At 40.6% G+C, this 19,689-nt stretch overlaps 1 protein-coding gene across 7 annotated transcripts in view; it reads left to right on the forward strand.

Annotated features, from left to right (window-relative positions):
* The window catches only part of NKAIN2 (sodium/potassium transporting ATPase interacting 2), a 928,721-nt gene that overhangs the window by 897,251 nt on the left and 11,781 nt on the right, over positions 1-19,689 (forward strand). For all 7 annotated transcript variants that reach the window (XR_011522093.1, XR_548477.2, XR_011522094.1 and 4 more), the window contains one exon: positions 4,146-4,206. Coding sequence is in view for 3 of the 7 variants with exons in the window: in XM_008542782.2 (XP_008541004.2) it covers positions 4,146-4,206 (61 nt within the window). In the remaining 4 variants the exon portion in view is untranslated. The remainder of the gene's footprint in view (positions 1-4,145; positions 4,207-19,689) is intronic.

A 19,689-nucleotide genomic window follows, 5' to 3' on the forward strand; every position in this document is an offset into this window, starting at 1 on the left:
CAACAGCTTAATATTGGCATTGTAGGGGAGGAAGACATTTCCTCTTCCCAAATGGGGGTTCGTCTGGCTGGAGAACGAATTAAATTCACATGAGACAGAATAGCAAGAGAAAATTAAACAAAGCTTTATGAGGAACCATGGCCCGGGGCCTTTCTTCCCGAAGGAAGAAAGGGCACCGAAGAAGTGGGGTGCACATAGTGGTTATATACCCCCAAACAGGATGTTTCACATGTGATTGAAATGTCCCTCCCACAATAGTCACAAGATCGCCCTGTCGGCACAGTGCCTGATGGACACAGCAGGTAGTGGTCGGCTATCTCAGAGGGCATAGCCGGAGGCAAGTCTATTGTCTGGAGCTGGGCGGTCACAGGTGAGCGCAGCAATCAGTTCCTAGCCTAAGGAAAGATGCTTAATCCTTAAAGAAATGCCAACGTTGGGAGGGGGAGGGAAGTCAGTTACGGGAGGTTACCAGACTAGCACAATAAAATGCAGATTTAAGTCCTTGCCTTTAGTATTGATTAAGAGTTTTTAGAGAGAAGGTCATCTCCTTTCTTCTTTCTGGTACAGAGAGGGAGGCACCTTTTACAGATAGAGATTACCTTACAAATGTAAAGGTGTCCTAACAAAGGGTAAGTTCCATTCCTCAGAGCCTCCTTGCCTGTCCCAGTTTATCAAAAGCAATCAGCTTCAAATAATCCTGATGCCAAAGAGACATATCTTGGGGTGGCCAATTCCAGGTCCCCACAGCATCAATTCTGAGACCGGGAGTGATGGGGAGTGAGGCTAGAAAAGGAGCTAAGGATCACGTTAGGAAGGATGTTTATTTCATGAAAACTTTTACACTTTTTCAGTAGAAGACAGGGTGCTCCTTAAGTATATTGTGTAGAAAATGACAGATTTGCAATTTGATACATACTCAAAGCTCTCCAATTATAGCCCAAATGTGCCTTCACAGCTTTTATTTCTGTTGCTCTAGTATGAGGTCCCCAAACTCTCAGATGGAACTACTGGCTCTTCCCTGAACACAACCCATAGCTTTCCCACTTGAACTCACTCTGGAAAAGCAAGAGCCATTTTACCTCTCCTCTGCAAAAACGTATAGCATCCTTCCAAGAGTGGTTGTGAGAATTAATGAGCTAATGTGTGAAAACCCCCAGTTTACTGTTTGTCACTTACTAGACAATCAATTTCTTCCTTCCTCCTGGTGCTTATCTTAATCTACTTCGAATTACAATCACACACATATCCCTGCTATGAAATTGCAAATTCCATCAGGATAGGACTGTGTCTAAAGCAGTGGCTCTAACCTGTGGTAATTTTGCCTTTTAGAAGACATATGGGAATGTCTGCAGACACTTTTGTTGTCTCAGTTGTCAACTGTCTTGTTTGTAGGATGCTACTAGTTAAACATCCTATAATGCAGAACAGACCCCACGAAAAAAGAATTACTCAACCCAAAATGTCGATGGTGCCAAGGTTAAGAAACCTTGGCTTAGCTCATCTTTACAGCCCAGGTAGCAAATAGCAGAGTTGCACATCACAGGAGGCATTCAGAGTTGTTAAAAATGATTGGAAACCCCTTTTCTGTAGGCAAATTTTATAAATGCTATAAGGAAGTAAAAATTAAATAGAAATTTATATGATGTAGGAAAATTGGAAGATAACAGAGGTTTATGAATCTTGATTAATTTTGGAGGAATAAATTTCCATTTGTCTTTAGAAGCAACCAGTTTAAAAGCTAAAGTGCCCTTAATCAGCAAGCTTTTGTAATGAAATGCAGTAGGATTTCCTTTTATATCAAAGGAGGTCCCCTGATAGTTAAAGAATGCAACCAAATACAATGAAAAGGTCTCTGGTGAGCAGAATACAGTGTCTGGGCTGCATCTGGGAGAGTAGTTCAGTTAATAATCTAGAAACTAGTAACACTTCAATGAGGAATCTAAACTTATTGGTCCTGAATCTCGGAATTCATCAATGCTCTTTACCTAGATTTTTATTTCAAAGGAATGAAGTGATGAGTAAGAATCAAAAAAAAAAAAATCGTGATTGGGGAAAAATTGCTTTATAGATAATGCAAGTAACAAGTACCTAAAACGGAAAATAAGAGCTAAACTACTGATAAATCCTCAGCACTGAACCATGATGGCGAGGACTTCATGTGGAGGAAGGGCAGGAGCTATAGACAGCACCCAGGGGACTGAACAAAATGCATAGCCTCTTCACCTAACCATAGCCAGATCCAGGTACCAATGACAGAGTACCCATTGGACTGGGTCACTCAGTGATTAGAGCATTTTCATGGGTCTTTGTGAATAAAAAATTAAGAAGTGTTAGCCTAGTCTATTTTTCTAGTACCCATAAAAATGCCCAAATCACAAAAATGTGGTTAACTTGTCTGTTTTCTTTTTATAAATCGTGATTTTGTTTGAGCAAATCAAAATCTTTTCTAAAGCCAAATGGGAGACACTGGTTTTTAATAGTACTCTGTATTCTAAAGATAAAAACAATGATCCTGATGATCCTCTTATATAAGGAAAGAGTTCTTATTATCACTATTTTATTGCCAACAGCAACATATAAGTCAAAGTGAAAAACGCTAATTTGATATTTTTTTAAAAAAGAAAACTAACTGCTAATATAGCATCAGCGCTGTTTTCATTTCTCTCTCTGTCATATGCACAGGGTCAGATACTACACGGGGGGAGGGGGGGAGTGCGCACTCCCTCTTCTCCCAGATCTGAAAGGAAAGGTCATTGAGGAATGTGTTACGCAGGTCTTCTGTTCCATCATTTCCTCCCCCAAGTAAGGTCGCCGCTTCTGTTCCAGGAGCCACTGTTTGATCCTATGCTAGTTCTCTTTGGAAGAGAGCTAGAATCTGCCAGAACATGCTTTCTCCTTCAAACCCCAATGAAGATTTTCTGAAGTTCCTTTTAACTGGATCTCTTTTTGTCTCCAAACAGTTCTGTGCTCATGAAATAGCTATCAGTGTACTCTCTGACGTAAAATGTTCTGCTCATACCTTCCAAAAAGATCGTTATCTCTCAGCTGATGAAAAACAGCTTCATTAGGCTTCCTTAGGCCATCAGGGCAGCTCCTTTTTTCTCTGTGCCTTAACCTCCTGATGGAAGACTGCAGCCTTTCCTAACAGCCCCTTCCCCACACGAAATACTACCGCGTAGGGTCAATACTCAGCCGGAGCAATGCCTTTCTGAACTGTCATCATGAATAATCTTCATCACTGTTCTGATCATCATTCTGATGAAACTGGCATATCTTTAAAGATTTTCCCCCAAACTGTATTATTTTGGGGAAAAAACGTTTTTTTCTGCTTATCAGGAAATTGTGTTAGTTTCCTTCTTTCCATCAACACTCATATTGACTAAATAAATATTATACTGATATGAAGGAATACAAAACCGCTCAATCTGAGGGGATGGATATCAAAAGCCTTCGCTGTGCTCCTTTACAGGTACCAATTTCCCTGAGCAAAGACTTCCCTGACCATAGGGACCTTTCTGTAAGGATGTTTCAGAAAAGATGATTTGATGTGTGCAATCCCAATTCAATGTGTTGTGATGCTCCTTACCCACAGGGTCCACCGCAGTGCTTCTCTGTAGCATGTTGTCCTAATTACCCTTGGATGCTTTGGTTCCTGGTCCAAGTCTAAATAAGATTTTTTTTTTTACTTACAGAGTGTCCATGCAACATACCATGGAACCTCCTTAATATTTTTCCCTCAAAACATTTTTCTGATGGTCAGTGAGAGTCCAATTTTAGAATCTAAGGCTCTTGGCAAATGAAGGGAAATTAGAAGTTTATTGGCACAAATGTAAATGCTATTACATTAACGAATGACCATAATTCTTTTTTCTTCATGCACCTCAAATAACTTATTTTAGATTGCTTGGCAATTAACAAATCTTACACAAAAATTCAGGTCAGAGAAAAACAGAGCAACATGTTTGTTTATAAGGCAGAGACGTCACTTGGATCAAGAATCCACACTGGAGTCAAGATCCAGCCTGATAAAACATTTTGGACGCAGAATCTAGTCGTAAACTGCATGCCTTTGAAAAGCCACCCCGCAGTGAGGTCCGGTACTGTTGCCTTTGCCTCACGTCTAAAGCGTCTTTGTTTTGTTTCAGCTGGCAGGGTTCATCTACGCCTGTTATGTTGTGAAATGTATAACTGAAGAAGAGGACAGCTGTGAGTATTAAAGCTCTATTCTGTTTCTTTCAAGTTCAAAGCATCTTCTTTTCTGCCTGCTACCAAGTCTTCCTACCTCTCAAACAATACTCCCCAAAACAGCATTAGAACAGGGGATAAGCCATTTGTACCCGTCGGGCTGAAATGTTTTTCATAAAAGTATCCAGCATATTGAAGAGATGGAGAAACACCCGTTTGGAAAACATATTCCTTTCTTTTCATTGAAAAATATTTTTAGTCTATTCCTCTTATGACAATGCTAGTGGAGAATATAGAGAGGAAATTGGAGACAGAAGCGATGTTTAAATGTGGTTAACCTGTTTTCTTTTTTATAACTCATTTATTAGGTATTGATAACTAATCAGTTTCACCCAGGGCTACAAATTTCAATAATCAACCATTTGCAATAGTTACTAAAATTCTCCAAAGAACGGACTTCAGATTAATTCAAGAAATTTGTCTTCAGGAAACCAAATGTTCGTTATTTCTTTTTTGTTCCTACAATTTGATACACATGGCCAGAACTCTATGTCCGAGTTTCAGCATTTAGGGCTATTGCTTGATCCAGGGTGTCGACGGCGATACTCTCTTACAAGCCTCCAAGTGGCTCCCTTGTCTTCTCCTCTTCTAAAAGTGGCAGGTAGAAGGTTTCATCCTTCCTTGCCCCCTGAGGATGTGAAATAGAAGGACTGGAAGCAGTAATTCTGTTCTCTGGGTATATCAAGCATACTTACCCGTGCAGCTATATTTACTCTGAGGAAAAATCAGAGTTGGGAATCATTTTTCTTGGTTTCCAAAAATATTCCTAACAATTGGGGTTTCGACAGTGGGGAAAAAGACAAGAGTCCACTGCTCTGACACAGGATGATTTGAGGAAAAGACCCAAAGAGAAATGTGTGTTTCTTTTTCACTTTCCAATCACACTAGAAAGGAGGAGGCAGTCTCAAGTGATGAATTAGAAGAGGCTCTTTTTCAATCACACTCAATTTGATGGAAAATCAGGAATATACAATGCATAGTTTACATTATTTTGTGTGTAAAAGGAAATGATGGTCCTTTAGATAAACATTTGTAAAATACTCCTCAATGTGTCAAGTGCTGTGTCAGGCTTTGGAGATTTTAAGATTAGTAATACACAATCTTTCATCTCTAGGAATTTGCCATCTAGTAGGGAAAAGCAAACACGTGAACAAATAAGTACAATAAAACTCCATGGAGTGCATACTCAGGGGAGACAGGAAAGGGACTAGGAAAGATTTCAGAGGGAAGGACACTCTTGAGCTTGCTCTTGAAAGATGAATAGGCATTTGTTGGGTACCTGATATGGGAGTAAGGGAACCCAGGCAAAAAGTGAAAAAGCACCAAGGCATATCACAGCCTGCCATGTTGGGGGCAGAGCAGCCAGATAATATGACTGGATTGTATCCTGTGCTAGAGGTGGGCACCCAGAGAAGATTGGAAAAGAGAGCATGGATGAGATAGTAGAAAATGGTTATGACAGAGTGAAGAGTTTGGATTTTATTTTGTATAACATGCTGGCAAATCAATTAGCAGGTAGCTTATAAAAAGAGAGTAATATAATCAGAAATGTTCTTTAGAAAAATCACATTGGTATCAGTATGAAGGGAAGACTTTGGGATGGGGGCAAGATTAGGGCAAGAGAGTCTACTTAGACACCATGAAAATGACTAAGGTACAAGATGATGAGGTTCTGGACTAAGACCAGTACTGGAGATGGAGAGGACAGATATGATATGAGACATGCTAAAATAAAGTGATTAAGGGGCTATGGATGGGTACCATGTAAGGGACAGGGAAGAGACTGATAAGATTCCTGGGTTTCTGGTATGAGTGAGTGGGTAAGTGGAAGTGCTCTTGAGGAAAATAGAATGGGGATGTGATAATTGGTTCAGTTTGAACAAGTTGAGGTTGAGGTGCCTTATGAATATACAAGACAAGGCATCTAGTAAGCACTTGTCTTGTGCACAAAAGATTTAGTCAAAGGTTAGGAAGGGTAATAGATATATGGATTTTATAATGTGTGGACTGCACAAACTATGTAAGTTCATTCAGATTTCACCATTCAGTGTCTTTGTTGTGACAAATCCTTGATGAAGGGAAAGTCTACAGATTAAATTTTATATAGGAATTGAGCTTTCCTTAGACAATATAGTTTGATTTCATTTCACAATGATACCCATGCATTTTTGTCTTCAGAAAATACTGACACACCAAGTCTCCTAGACAGATAATCAGTATCTCTCTAGAATAGTGCCTCCCCAAGGGGATCTCAGTAAAGCTAGATCCATAAGATATACCGTTCAAAAGAGATTCCAAAGCCAAGTAAGTTTATCAGTGAAAATTTAGAATGCACATTTACGTATTAACATCTCTGAGAGTCCTGCAGTAAAGAAATATGTTTGATTTTTCCTAATTCACAGTTTTGTTTTAACCATATTATGTGGGTGAGGTAGAGAGAAGCCAATGCAGATGAAAGAGAGAAACCAGAAAGAGTTTTCCAGTTTCATTATACTCACAGTTCCCTGGGGAGAACATAACATGCCACGTGGGGCCACTCAGGAAGCACTAGGGTTGGTGACAAGGCAGAGAGAGAGCAGAACTGTGGGCAAGTGCCTTTATTGTGGTTTCCAGGGAAAGGAATGCAGAGTAAGTGGGTTTAGGATTGGCCAGCAGTTTGAAAGGGGCACCCCATGAAACTCGTGTTCCCTCAACTGTTAGAGAATATGGCTTGGGGCTATCTAAAGTCGCCAGAGGTTTTAGGTGAGCTAAGTTTAGTTGGGAAACAGCCAGTGGTCATTTTGTAGCTGCTAAGGCATCAATTTATAGAAATCAAAAGTTTGGTTAATATCCCAAACATGGAAACACAAAACTCTTTTTCACAAGAAATCTTCATGTTCCAGAGAATAAGGGAATTATTTTAGGGAATTCTGCTCTAGATCAAATGTTGACCAAAGCCGTGTAAATCCAAGGGTTTGTGAAATCACAAATACCTTTTGGAAGGTCAGTTTTATCTTTAAAGCATCTAATAAACTATTTTCCCAAAAACTCCAAAAAATAATGCTTATGTCTTTATATATATTTTGACCGCAACCCCTTATCTGCCTTTGTTAATCTAAAACATAAGCAGACTTCTCATAGATAATTTTTCTAATTTTAGTCTTTTTGCTCAGTGGGTAAGATAGGAACTACTTTTATTTTTACATGCAAGTAGACTGAAGCTTACCTAAGACATTCCTGGGGCCACTAACCAGCCTGAAGGACATACTCCTTTGGGCCAAATCTCTGTCCAGTTAGGTACATTTACTTGTGGTCATTCACACAAGACAGTTATGAGTATTCGTTGAGAACAATGCTGTGGACTGATATTTCCCATGTATTATCATTGTCTTGGTCACTTGTCTGTATGTTCACCTCCAGACACTGCCTAGAACATATGGCTTCCAATGCTCAAGAGTATAAAAAAGGTTTGAAATTTCTAATTTTGGGTCATTATATTATAAAGAAAATTATTTTAATCCTTTGAAAGCATTCTGGCAAAATGAAAGTAAAATACACACAAATGCTCCCAGACAGTAAGCCCTAAAGTATGGGGAAAGTTCAGTGTCTATGTGAACAGGGAAGGGATCTCTGTGTATCTATTCAGACCTGCTGTGGATTTGAGTGAAGCATCTAGATGGCAGTGGAGTGCAGGGGCAGGGGCTAGCTTTCCGCTTGCCTAATTAGTTCAGTTTCCGTTCCTCAGAGTCTCGTGAGGAACAGAGAACAGTTTTGGTTCTGCATCTGTGCTGAGAAAGGATTGTGGAGATAAGGGCCCAATTATGGCAACTGAAAGAGTAAAGTATTCTTGATGTTAATAGGAAGCTGACCAGCGATGTGCTCTGTTCTGATACTTCAGGCCTCAGCAGCAAGTGTAGCCAGGTAGCTTCAGAGGAGAAACTTCTGGGGAGCAGTGGAGAGGGTTCAGGCTCCATCAGCAAAGATTCAAACCGGGACTCCACGAAACAGCAATGACTCATCGTTGACCTATAGGGAGTAAGACTGCCGGCACAGCAAATGCCTGAGAAGTTTCTTTTTCTTGTTTCTCCTTTTAAAAAGTATCACACTTACCTTTCTAGAGCACAGTTTGATTAATATTTATATAGATACTTTAATGCAAAGTTGTTGTTTTTACAATGAAAAAGCCTGGACCTTGAAGTTTCCATCTCTGGCCCTTTCATTATCTAAGCCACAGCCGCAGCCTGATAGCTGGCCAATGTGCAAGCTCACAGACCACCACTGCCCTCTGCTGTGCCTGCCAGGAGATAACAACCACCTTCGGGGCAGAGGTGCCAAATAGGAAGATGGGGGCACGCCTGCCCCCATGTATTAGTTACCTGGGGCTGGAATAACAAAATTCAACAGACTAGGGGGCAACAACAGAAATTCAACAGACTAGGGGGCAATAAACAACAGAAATTTATTTCTCACCATTCTGGAGGCTAGAAGGCCAAGATCAAAGTGTCAGCAGGTTTGGTTTCTTCTGAAGCCTCTCTCCTTGGTTTATAAACAGCTGCCTTCTCGTTGTGTCCTCATACGGCCTTTTCTCCGTCTGTGCATGCCCTCAGTGTCTCTTCTCTTCTTATAAGGACACCAGTCCAGGTCCCCACCCTTACGGCATCATTTAACCTTAATTACCTCTTTAAAGGCCCCATCTCCAAATGCATCATGTCGGGAGGTGGTCAGGCATTCAACATATAAATATGGGGGGACACAATTCAATCCATAACATCCCATATCCAAACACACACACACACACACACACAATACACCATGTGACTCCTGGATATTTGAAAATACTTGTGGGGAACAGAGTGGACTAGGTGTGGCTCTCTGGCTCATCAAATGCCTGTGGATAAGAGGCTCCAGGCTGTAATGCTACCCTCCTCCCAGGCTCCACGCTCATGGCCACCAGGCAGGAGTTTCCGGTCAGCATCTCCCGCTGTAGGGTGGGGTGATCTGTCTTCAGATGAGTAACTCCTCACCAGTAAAAAAGCAGGGACCCTGCTCCAGAAGGTGTGCCTGGACACTTGAACCCTATTTGAGTGGGACAACCATCACAACATACTTTGATATATTTGTTCATGAAAAGGCAGTGATATGTCTTAAGAGAAAAGGCTTTCTCCAGGAGAGCGGGCGTCCCTCGCTGAGCTTCTTTGTGGATGGCTCTTCACTGTATCATGTTACCAGCCAAGCTGTTCTCCTTCTGACCTCCAGCCTTTTCCATTTCCCTCTACTTGTTCTCTTTTACAATATTCTCCAAAGAAGTAAAATGTTCCAAGATTCCCAATCCGCTGTGCCTTTTATTATATACGTGGCTCTTCTCTCACTCAATTCTTAGCTCTTCAGCACCACAGTTGGATGTCCACTTAAAGTGATAGAACTAAGAATCTATCTCTCTGCTTCATCATCATTGTTAGACGTGACAGTTAAAAGGAACATATGCAGGGGCCAGCCCCATGGCCGAGTAGTTAAGTTCACAAGATCCACTTTGGCGGCCCAGGGTTTCGCTGGTTCAGATCCTGGGTGCAGACCTAGCACCGCTCATCGTGCCATGCTGAGGTGGTGTCCCACGTAGCAGAACTAGAAGGACCTACAACTAGCTTATCCAACTATGTACTGGGGGGCTTTGGGGAGAAGAAGCAAAAAAGAAAATTGGCAACAGATGTTAGCTTAGGGCCAATCTTAGGAAAACAAAAACGAAGACATGCAGGACCAGCCCTGTGGCGTACTGGTTAAGTTCATGTGCTCTGCATCAGCAGGCCAGGGTTTCCAGGTTCAGATCCTGGGCACAGACATAGCACCACTCATCAAGGCATGCTGTGGTGGCATCCCACATAAAACAGAGGAAGATTGGCAACAGATGTTAGCTCAGGGCCAATCTTCCTCACACAAAAAAAAGAAGGAAAGAAAGAAAGGAAGACATGCAGCCATGGAAAACATCACTAATCCAGAACAGAAAAAATCATCATATGAATTCTCAATTTTTATTATGTTTTCTCATAAACCTTTGGCTTAATAGTTAAACTAAAACTGAATACTGGTCCTCTGGAAAATGAGTCCATTTTTCTAAGTAGTCACTATCTTTACTAAAAGAAATTCAACGTATTTGCAAATGTTATTAAATATTCAAATCATCTGGGGAAAGATACAGAATGTTATTTTAAAAAAAATAATATCCTAAGGGGACCTACTTTGAAAAAAAAACATTAAAAAATGAACTCTGGATGTTTATACTTGTAGATACACACATGCACAAACCCGTCAACCAAGCACAAATGCACAAAAACCTGTCCTGAATTCTCCAAAATCAACTGGCCTGGGGATAAAAGTCTCGATCGATTGATAGACTCTTTCATTTGAAAAGCAAACCACAGGAAATTATTCACTTCTCTGAGGCTAATAATTTTCTGTTATTTTTGTTTGATTTTTCCTCTAAAGCCTGCTGGCCTACACTTCTGTGTATTGAACTCCACGCTCTATGTTTTGATCATTTTTCCAGTCTGTCATGATCTTGGAGTTTGGATGCGATTCTCTGAGCACAGTCACACACACTCTCACTTGTGGGGGAAGGAGGAGGACGCCCCACTTAAAAATACTTGTTTCTCTCTGCTTATAAAGGAATGCAAGTTTACTGCAGAATGTAGAGAAAATACAGACAAACAAAAACAACTCAAAGAAAATTAGAATGACCCGTAATTCTGAATTCTGGTTCTCAGGTAACATTTCAGCGTATTATATTTCTCCTAGTCTTCCTTCCTTCTTCCCTTCCTTCCTTCCTTCCTTCTTACCTTCCCCTCCGGCTCCTTCCTCCCTTCCACCCTCCCTCCTTCCCTGTTTCTATCTATCTATCTGTCTGTCTATCTATCTATCTATCTACCACTCTATCTGGTTGTTAGGGCCATACTACACATTCTGTTTGGTAACTTGAGCTTTCTTTCTTGTTATTTATAAATCGCTCTTCAAAGGTAACCTTAGGGACAGGCAATTAGCAGTTCAAAAAAGGTGCCAAGGTCTTGGGTGCCAGGATGATAGGTAGAGTTGTAAGAATGATGTGTCTATTTTACTTTTCAAGTATCATACTCAAGCAATCAAATGAAAGAGTGATATATCGTTAGTATGTTATTGTTTCATGATCTCTTTATAACATTTGTGTTGTGATTTTGAAGGTGACTGAATAAAATCATCTTATCTGCATCTGCCAGCCTCCCACAAAACCTGAACTTGCCATGTCTTTCCCCATCACTCAACAGAAATGCATACTATTAGAGCCTGGAGCCCCAGACTTTGAACACTACTAATCTCTAGCTATGCTCTACAGAATTTTAGTGGGGCCAAGATAGAAAGTGCCACCTTGCTCCTTCCCAAAACCCCCAAAGCACAGGAGCTCTGCATTTATTTAATTTTACAACTTTTTATTCTGCTTAAGATTTCTTTTGGACTAAGATACTGCAGAGTTTTAGATGATGGAATACTGCCCACTGCTCTATTTCAACACCTTAATTTTATAGACCCATAAAGATTCAGTGACTTTCCCAAGGTCACTGAGCTTATCCGTGAGCTTCTGACACGAATACAGCACCTATTGACTCCCTCAGGATGAGAGAGTTTGAGGGAAGGCCGTCAGGGACCACACCTGTCTTGACCACAGCTATATCCTCAGCGTCTAGCATATCCCCAACCTGGAACTGAGCTCAATAAGTATCTGGGAAATAAATGCATCAATCCATCAGCTCTCCACGAAGATTTCTTGGACTATATGGAAACTGCTGAACAAATGTGACGTGTCCTTAGACCCCAGTTTATTCTAAGTAAATCAATAACCAATTATAATAAAGCACCTTTTGTCATTTTCTAAACAAATGAAAGAAAAGGAAAAAAAAATATTGTCACATGTGAAAATAAAAGCCTGAATAAATGATCAACACCTGAAACAAACCCCTACATACACATTTGCCGCCTGTCAATCACACGCAGGATCCCACCGGTGACAAGAGCATTGCCTAACAGGGAGACGCGTAGTTTTCCCATTGTCTTCAAAATTAGCTTGCACTGGTCTCTTTTTCAGCCTGCTGTTAAATTACTCCCCCTTGTGGTACTAAGGAGAAAATATATGAGCTTTATTTTTAAATTTAGATATTCGGGTCAAAGTTGAGTCTGATTCCTCAGCACCCACTAATTCTTATTTTCTCATAATTTCTTCTCCATTATACTATACTGCTTTTCACTCATACACACACACACACACAATTATCATCATCTTTAAGTAAATCTAATATTGCTAAGTCAAAAATATGGGTGAAAGAAATTGATTCATTTTCTATCCTCTGTTGATTCAGAACAATCACCTAGACCTTGTTTCTAGATCAATGTTGAGGTAACACAATTCAGACTAACAAAGAAGGACCTTTAACTAGGGTGTAATAACGGAGTTATTTTATGCAGAAAATATTTCTGTCCGGATTGAACAGAAGTTATCCAGTTGATGAAGACCACCCAAGTTGTTTTAATCAGCCTCAACAGAAAAGAAAGCCAGAGCATGTGAATGGAACAAGTGGTGAAATTTACAGAAACGATTAGAAGAAAAATCTTCCATTTTGATTATTCTGCTGCTTATTCCAATTCTGCAGATACCCACGCCACCTGTAATGGGTGCTCTCTGCTCATTTCCCCTCCATCTCTCTCTAGACTCACACTGATAACAACATGAGAAAGGAAGCAGCTAAGTGGCAAAAGAACAGGATGCTTTTAGCACCCGAATGTAGATATACATGCTCACAAAATAAAGTTTCTGGGATCCCTTAGTCCCATCTTAAAAGAATAAATGAGAACAAGACAAAGAGCTGGCACAGGAAACAACTCTGAGAGCCCTCCATGGCAGAGACATGCTGAGAAAGAAGACTGCACATTCAAAGTTAGTCTGTTGATAAATGATGCTGGCACGTGTCCACTTCATTACGTCCAGTTGTGCTTTAGTTTTGCAAGTGACATCTAATAGAAACAGAAGGCTGGGCTTAGCTATCTCCTTAACAGGAGAACTGAAACACACTGCATCGCTAAGGATGGCCGCTAGGTATGCAGAACGAAAACATCTGAGCTGAGCAGCATTCATGTAGCGCTGAACGAGACCCTCGTAAACCAGCGAGCACGGGGCAAACCCTACATCCTGTGTGACATTTAAATGAGGCTGCTCTAGCGGCAGAGACTCAGGGAAGCCTTTGCTAGGATTGGTTGGCATTGTGTGGCTGGGAATGAAAGAGAAACAAACTTAAAGCTCACAGGAGGTGAGGTTTGCTTAAATAATAGAAAGTAATTAGGCTGAAGACAAAAATCAGCGATGGCATTTTATAATTACAATTAATTTAAAGGTTAATTTCCTTTGGTGCTAAACTCTTATTTAAAACATTTACCAGAAAGGAAATTAGGATGTTGCTATCAAGAGGCATAGAGAGCTTCTGGGAATGCATGTCTATTATCACTTGAAAATTAGGTTAGGCCCAAAGTGGGACTTTCAGTTCGTTTTTGTGTATAATAGATGGTGGTCAGGCCTTAGAGTCCTTGGGGTTGGCTGGGGCAGGCAGTGCAAGATTTGCATTTTTTGTTTGTTGGTTTATAGGATTAATTGCAAATGTTTCCAACAAAGGAGACTAGTTTATACATGAACAGTCCTGACAAAAAGAAAATTGGATATGGATTGCTGCCTTTGTAACTAATGAAGTTGATGGTAAAGGAATTCCCAAGAGGAGAGAGGCAAAGGGAAGCATAGAGTCACACATCCACACACCTTCCTCACGGAGGGAAATTGAATGGGGGGCAGTATTTCTGTTGGCTCCAAACCTGTCAATCCTACTCCCCTCTCCCAGATTCCACTGTTTACATCACTGTTTTCCAATTGGGAATTGCCATGTCTCTGGTTCCAAATGCCATATATTTATGTATCCTATTCATCAGCTCCTCTCCCTGGAAACTTGCTTACCAAAGTCAGTGCATAATAGTAGTGACAGCCAGAGGGAATTAACTCCTCTGTATTAATTTTTCCCATTCACTATGCCTTTGGGTGGTTTGCTCATTTTAAATATTTTATTGCCACCTTTGGTATATAAACCAATCCCAGAAATATGGAATTGCGCAGAAGCATAGAGCTATGAACAGTATTAGCAATTACCTCCTTTAATCTCCTGATCTTACAATTGAGGAAAGGAACTCTCGAATTGACTTGCTCCAAGTCAGTTATGTAGAGAAAGAACCGGGAGTGGAACTTAAATCTCCTAAGGTTACTTCCCACATCACTTCACTGTGGTACTTGAAATAGATGCTTTCAACACATATTTATGGAGTAACCACTCTCTGGTACACTGGGTGTTAGTCACTAGAGGAGCAGGAAACCAAACAGATGCTGCCTTTGCCTTCATGGTGCTTACGGTCCAGCACACAACTCACACGAGGAATTATACTAAGGTGTACTAAGAGCTTGGACAAGGAGAAGGAAGAGGTGAGGTGGACATGCACCCCAGGGGCACCTCGTCCAATTAAGAAGACCAGGAAATTCTTCTCTGAGGGAGTGACATTTCAGCTGAAACCTCCGAGATAAATCAGAGGCATACATAGAATTTAACAAAAATAAGTGTACCTTTTTTAAAGGGACTACTTTTTCGATCTATACATATTGACCAAATGTACACCATAATTCACACAGGAGTATTCTTAAGTGTTTTTAATGAGCTCAACATAGCAAATCTAGTTTCAACTTTCCCAAATATCAATAAAAATGTTAGTGTAACCACTGGACATTCTCTTTCCTGAAACTGCAACTGTTGTTCTAAAAAGATGATTAATTTAGGCTCAGGAGTTTTGTAATTTTCCTTTCTAGAGGCTGCAAAATGGTGCAAAGATTATGGCAGCAAAAACCACAAGGCGAGAAATATTTCTCCACTGGGTGATTATAGCATGCATGCATTATTTTTTATTTCCCAAAATATGTATACATGGATATGCCCACACCCTAATTAAAACCACTGTATTAAAATATATTCTAAATACATCCTGGATGTCAGCTGAGAAGACTTACCCAGTCATGTCTACCTAGCTCACCTATAGCTTGTAATAAATGCTCTCTCCAATTTCAGCTGAAAGGCATGTCATATATAATTGACAGCAATTCTAATGGGGAAAGAACAAAACAAAGACTGGTGAGTCTAGGGGCCAGCCTAGGGCTGAATGGTAAAGTTCCACCCGGTCCACTTTGGTGGCCTGGGTTCGTGGGTTTAGATCCCAGGCGTGGACCTACTCCACTCATCAGCCATGCTGTGGTGGCATCCCACATACAAAACAGAGAAAGATTGGCACAGATGTTAACTCAGGGCAAATCTTCCTCACCAAAAAAAGAAAGGACTGGTGAATCTAATCCACCCAAATGGCATTGGCAAGAAGTGAGCCCAGGCATCTCTAAGGTGAAGTTTGCTTAGTTATTTCATCATATTCTGCATGCTTCTCCACATCTATCCAAAGTGTTAAAGATACCTGGATACATGATTTTCTGACTCTCACTTTACAATTTCTTGGCCTTCTCAATTCTTACCACCCTCATCACCACTCCCTTCATCTACCTGTTTGATTTCCTTCATCAGGGAGGCTCATTTGGATTTCCTTCATTATGGAGAAGGGAGACTTCCCCAAAATCACCAATTCTAAATTCTCTGCCTGACTGTACGCTTCTATCTTTTCTCCCACCTTGCTTTCCTGCTGCCCTCCTGGAGAAATTTTTCTTCACCTTTATTTAGGAGCTTCCTCCACTGGAACCTTTGTTTTTCTCATACTTGGGCTCTTTCGACTCATCCTCTATCTCCAGGATTAGTAATTGCCGTGATGCTTTCTCTAGCACCCTTGGTTTCCTTCCCTGCCTGCACTTGCGTCATGCTTGGATTTCCGACATCCGTGCCTGACGAGGCTCAGGTTCAGTTTCCCCACTTCTAATTCTGGCTTGCTGCATATTGCTGGAGAAAGTCAGCAAACTCTGCTGGATACTTTCTCCTGCTCAACAATGCTTTCACTCCTCTGTTGTTGACAATGCTTTCACTCCTCTCCCATTGACTTGCCACAAGACCTGATCCAAACCTTTCTGGGCTCCATAAGCCTAGTGCTCAAACCTGAGAACATCAAAGCTATCAAACATAAAGTCCTTCTGTTTTTCCCCCAGATCTTCAACAATTCTCTGTACTGGAATTATCCTTTTGTCTCCTCACAGCCCTGCCCGAGTCTGAGAGGAACAGTTAAGCTTTTCCTCTCCAAGTGGTCCTTCCACCGAGCGCTGACCTCATCCCCTCTGCCTAAACCAGGAGGACGGGCTCTCAGCGTCTTTATTCTCACCCACTCCATTGGACACAGACGGGTCAAACCTCATGGACCACAAACCACTTTGGTCCCAGTCTCTCTGTCTCTGTCCTTTCAAATAATATAAGAGGTAGTTTCCAAAAACATTGAAAATATGGAAACTCAGTTCTATGTAGTTTTTTTTTTTAATATAAAATATCTTCCCTTTTTTTTCTGCATGTGTCACACAGGCTATTCCTGTTTCTTCTCAGACCCCAGTCCTCTCAACCAACTAAATGGACGTTTCAAGGGTTTCCGCAGCCTTAGCTCAGCTCTCCTCAGCTTCTGCTGATGCCGTCTGTGCTTATGTCATTCTACACAAAATTCTAGTAAATTCTAATACAAAGTTCTCATCCTCTCAGTAAAGAAACTCAATATGCATTTTAAAGCATAATTCAAATCATTCTCTTTGTATAAATCCCTTTCAAAAAGAAATGAGATCCCAAATCTATCCATAGCGTATCTTGAATATACGAGCATCTAAGTACGGCACACATATGCTTCTCTCAGTAACCCTGTGAAGTTGAAGGTGTTTTATTATCCCCACTTTATGGAGGAAGAAAGGAAGGCTCAGAGCAGTTGTGATCTGTTTATGGGTACGACGCTGCTAAGAAGTGCACGCACAACATGAGCCCAGGTCTTCTGACTCCAAAGCCCTCAATCTTTACGCCACGTCACAGCTTTCCTGTGATGTATCCAGTGGTGGCTTCAATTATTAGAAAACTATCAGATGCCGGGATCCTGGTCTCAGCAGAATACAAGTATGTGTTTCACCAAATCTCACCTAAGGCATTGCCCTCCCTGAGAATTGGCAGAAACGGGCAAGAATTAAAAAAAAAAAACAGCTTATCAAGTAGAAGTTATATTTCATTTTGAAGTTTTTAGGCCCAAAAACTTAAAGTGATTACTCAAACTAGTTCTAACTAAAGAAATAGTCTTATTTATTCGGATACCATTGTAGTCATTGCTTTTCACTTTCATTTTTTAGCGTATGTAAATGTGTCACCAAGTTTAAAATATTGAAGATCTGTTTCTGATACAACTCAGAGGGAGCCTAAGACCCTGAGGAAATGTATTTGCTGAACCAGGTTAGGAAGTGAAGCATGGGCAGCGATTTCGCTAATAAGTCTCATTTCATTCACCACATGCTTCACCTGCCAGAAGCTCTCTGTAGCGAAACAATTTAGTGACCTTTCAGGCAACAACCGGATAAAGTACCCCTACAAAGGGCTGTGTTTTCCTAATTAGAAAAAAAAAATAGTTCAGAGTCCACTCAGGGCATTTAGCCCAGACCGAATACCTCAGGCTCACACAATAAGCTGAATTGCCATCACCAAATAAGTCTGCACGGGGGGAAGGTGCTTCTTTTGAATTTGGCCTACAGTTGGTTATGCTCTAAGTTCCTTTTGTGCAACTGGAGATAAGTACCCCTAAAATTCTTACCTGCAGAGATAATGGATATACGCTCCATTTTCATAGGCACACACAAACTCTTTCATGTCTTTCAATGAGTTCTTCTAAATATTTAGGCTTAGCTTTCTGTGAACTGCCTTTTAAAGTTTCCCCTCATGGTCTTTTCCAGCTCTGTCTCCAAAACAGAGTATGTTGACTAGTGGCTTTGTCATTAACAACCAACGTACAATTTTCTATTACAATACCTCGCTGCCAACATGTATTTAAAAAGGCAGTTTTAGGTTCACTGAACTCAGTGTTCGTGATCAAAAGGTTTATATAAAAGGGAAATTCACAACAGGGAATATATTTTAGTGAAGCATATTTATTCAAAAAGCATTTTTCTCTTACTAGGTCATTTCTAAATTCCATTATTATTAATGTTATTAGATCATAGTTATTAAACTGATATGGCACTTTGCTAATTTAAAATAATTGGACCACCCTGTGCCTCTATAGGTCAGTAGATATAAACATACCCATATTGCAGATAAGAAAACTAAGGTAAAGAGAAAACACTGTCACAATTGCAAAGAAAATGATAACGTTCTTGAGTTGTCTTCAGAGAACCAAAGGCAAATCTTCCCAATGAGGCAAAGATTAAGCAAGTTCCAATTTTATTTTGTTTTGTCACCTTCTGCTCACTTGTGTACCTCTGTTTACAATACTCTGAACTGGCCAGAGAACGAACAATGTTTTTCCTACTAATTTTATCAACATTTGTGACACTTGATAGCATTCGTCAATGAATGACCCTCTCACTCCAGCCATTTTCATGCTAAAGGATGTCCTAGCCTCTTTCCTTCCATTCCTCCAGGCCAAAGAGACTACAGTGGTGGCTTCTTTCCATTGGTATAAAAGAGTTTCTTTTATCTCACAGGACCCAGGCCACAACTAACATTCTAGATCTTCTATAAAAGGTCTTCTTTTTGTTATTATTCAAGGCTTTATGGAGGAAAAGGTAAAAGCACTCAGATTTCCCTTAGAAATTTTACCAGCATCTTCCATGCTCTAATTGATTTCCTCCTTTTTCTTTACAGCCTACAGGGTCTACAGAGTTCATTCAGTAAAGACATATTGAGGGTCTCCCATGAGCCAGACACTGTCCTGGGTTCTGGGGCTACTGTAGTAAACGGTAGTATACAGTAAATCCCATGCAGCTGACATTGTCGTGATGGAATCAGCAAAGAAACAAGTAGACTTATAATAGGTCAGGTGGAGATAGGTTGCAATGAAGCACAACAAAGCTGAATGAGGAGAAAGAAGTTCATCTCTAAAATCCCGGCGTGTCCCCGATTCACCTTGCACCAATCACAGTTACATTTCCCTTTTTCAAGTGTTTCCTGGTCCTTGCCACTTGTATGTGCCACTTATAACTCACCTACTACATTTCCAAATGAAGTCAAACCCCAACTCCCTCCTGACATTCTTTTTTGTCCTGTTAAAGGCAGCAACATTCCCCTAGCCAACAAATTTCTAAGAGCCAGCTTTAAATCCTGCCTTTTCCATCCCTTCATCCATATTCAAAAACTTGGCATGTCCTCTGTTTTCTACCTCTTTCTCCATTTATCTTGCGCTCATTGTTATCTTTCCTTTCTCATTCTC

This window comes from Equus przewalskii, chromosome 9, assembly GCF_037783145.1.
Source record: "Equus przewalskii isolate Varuska chromosome 9, EquPr2, whole genome shotgun sequence".
In the NCBI taxonomy this organism is placed as follows: domain Eukaryota; kingdom Metazoa; phylum Chordata; class Mammalia; order Perissodactyla; family Equidae; genus Equus; species Equus przewalskii.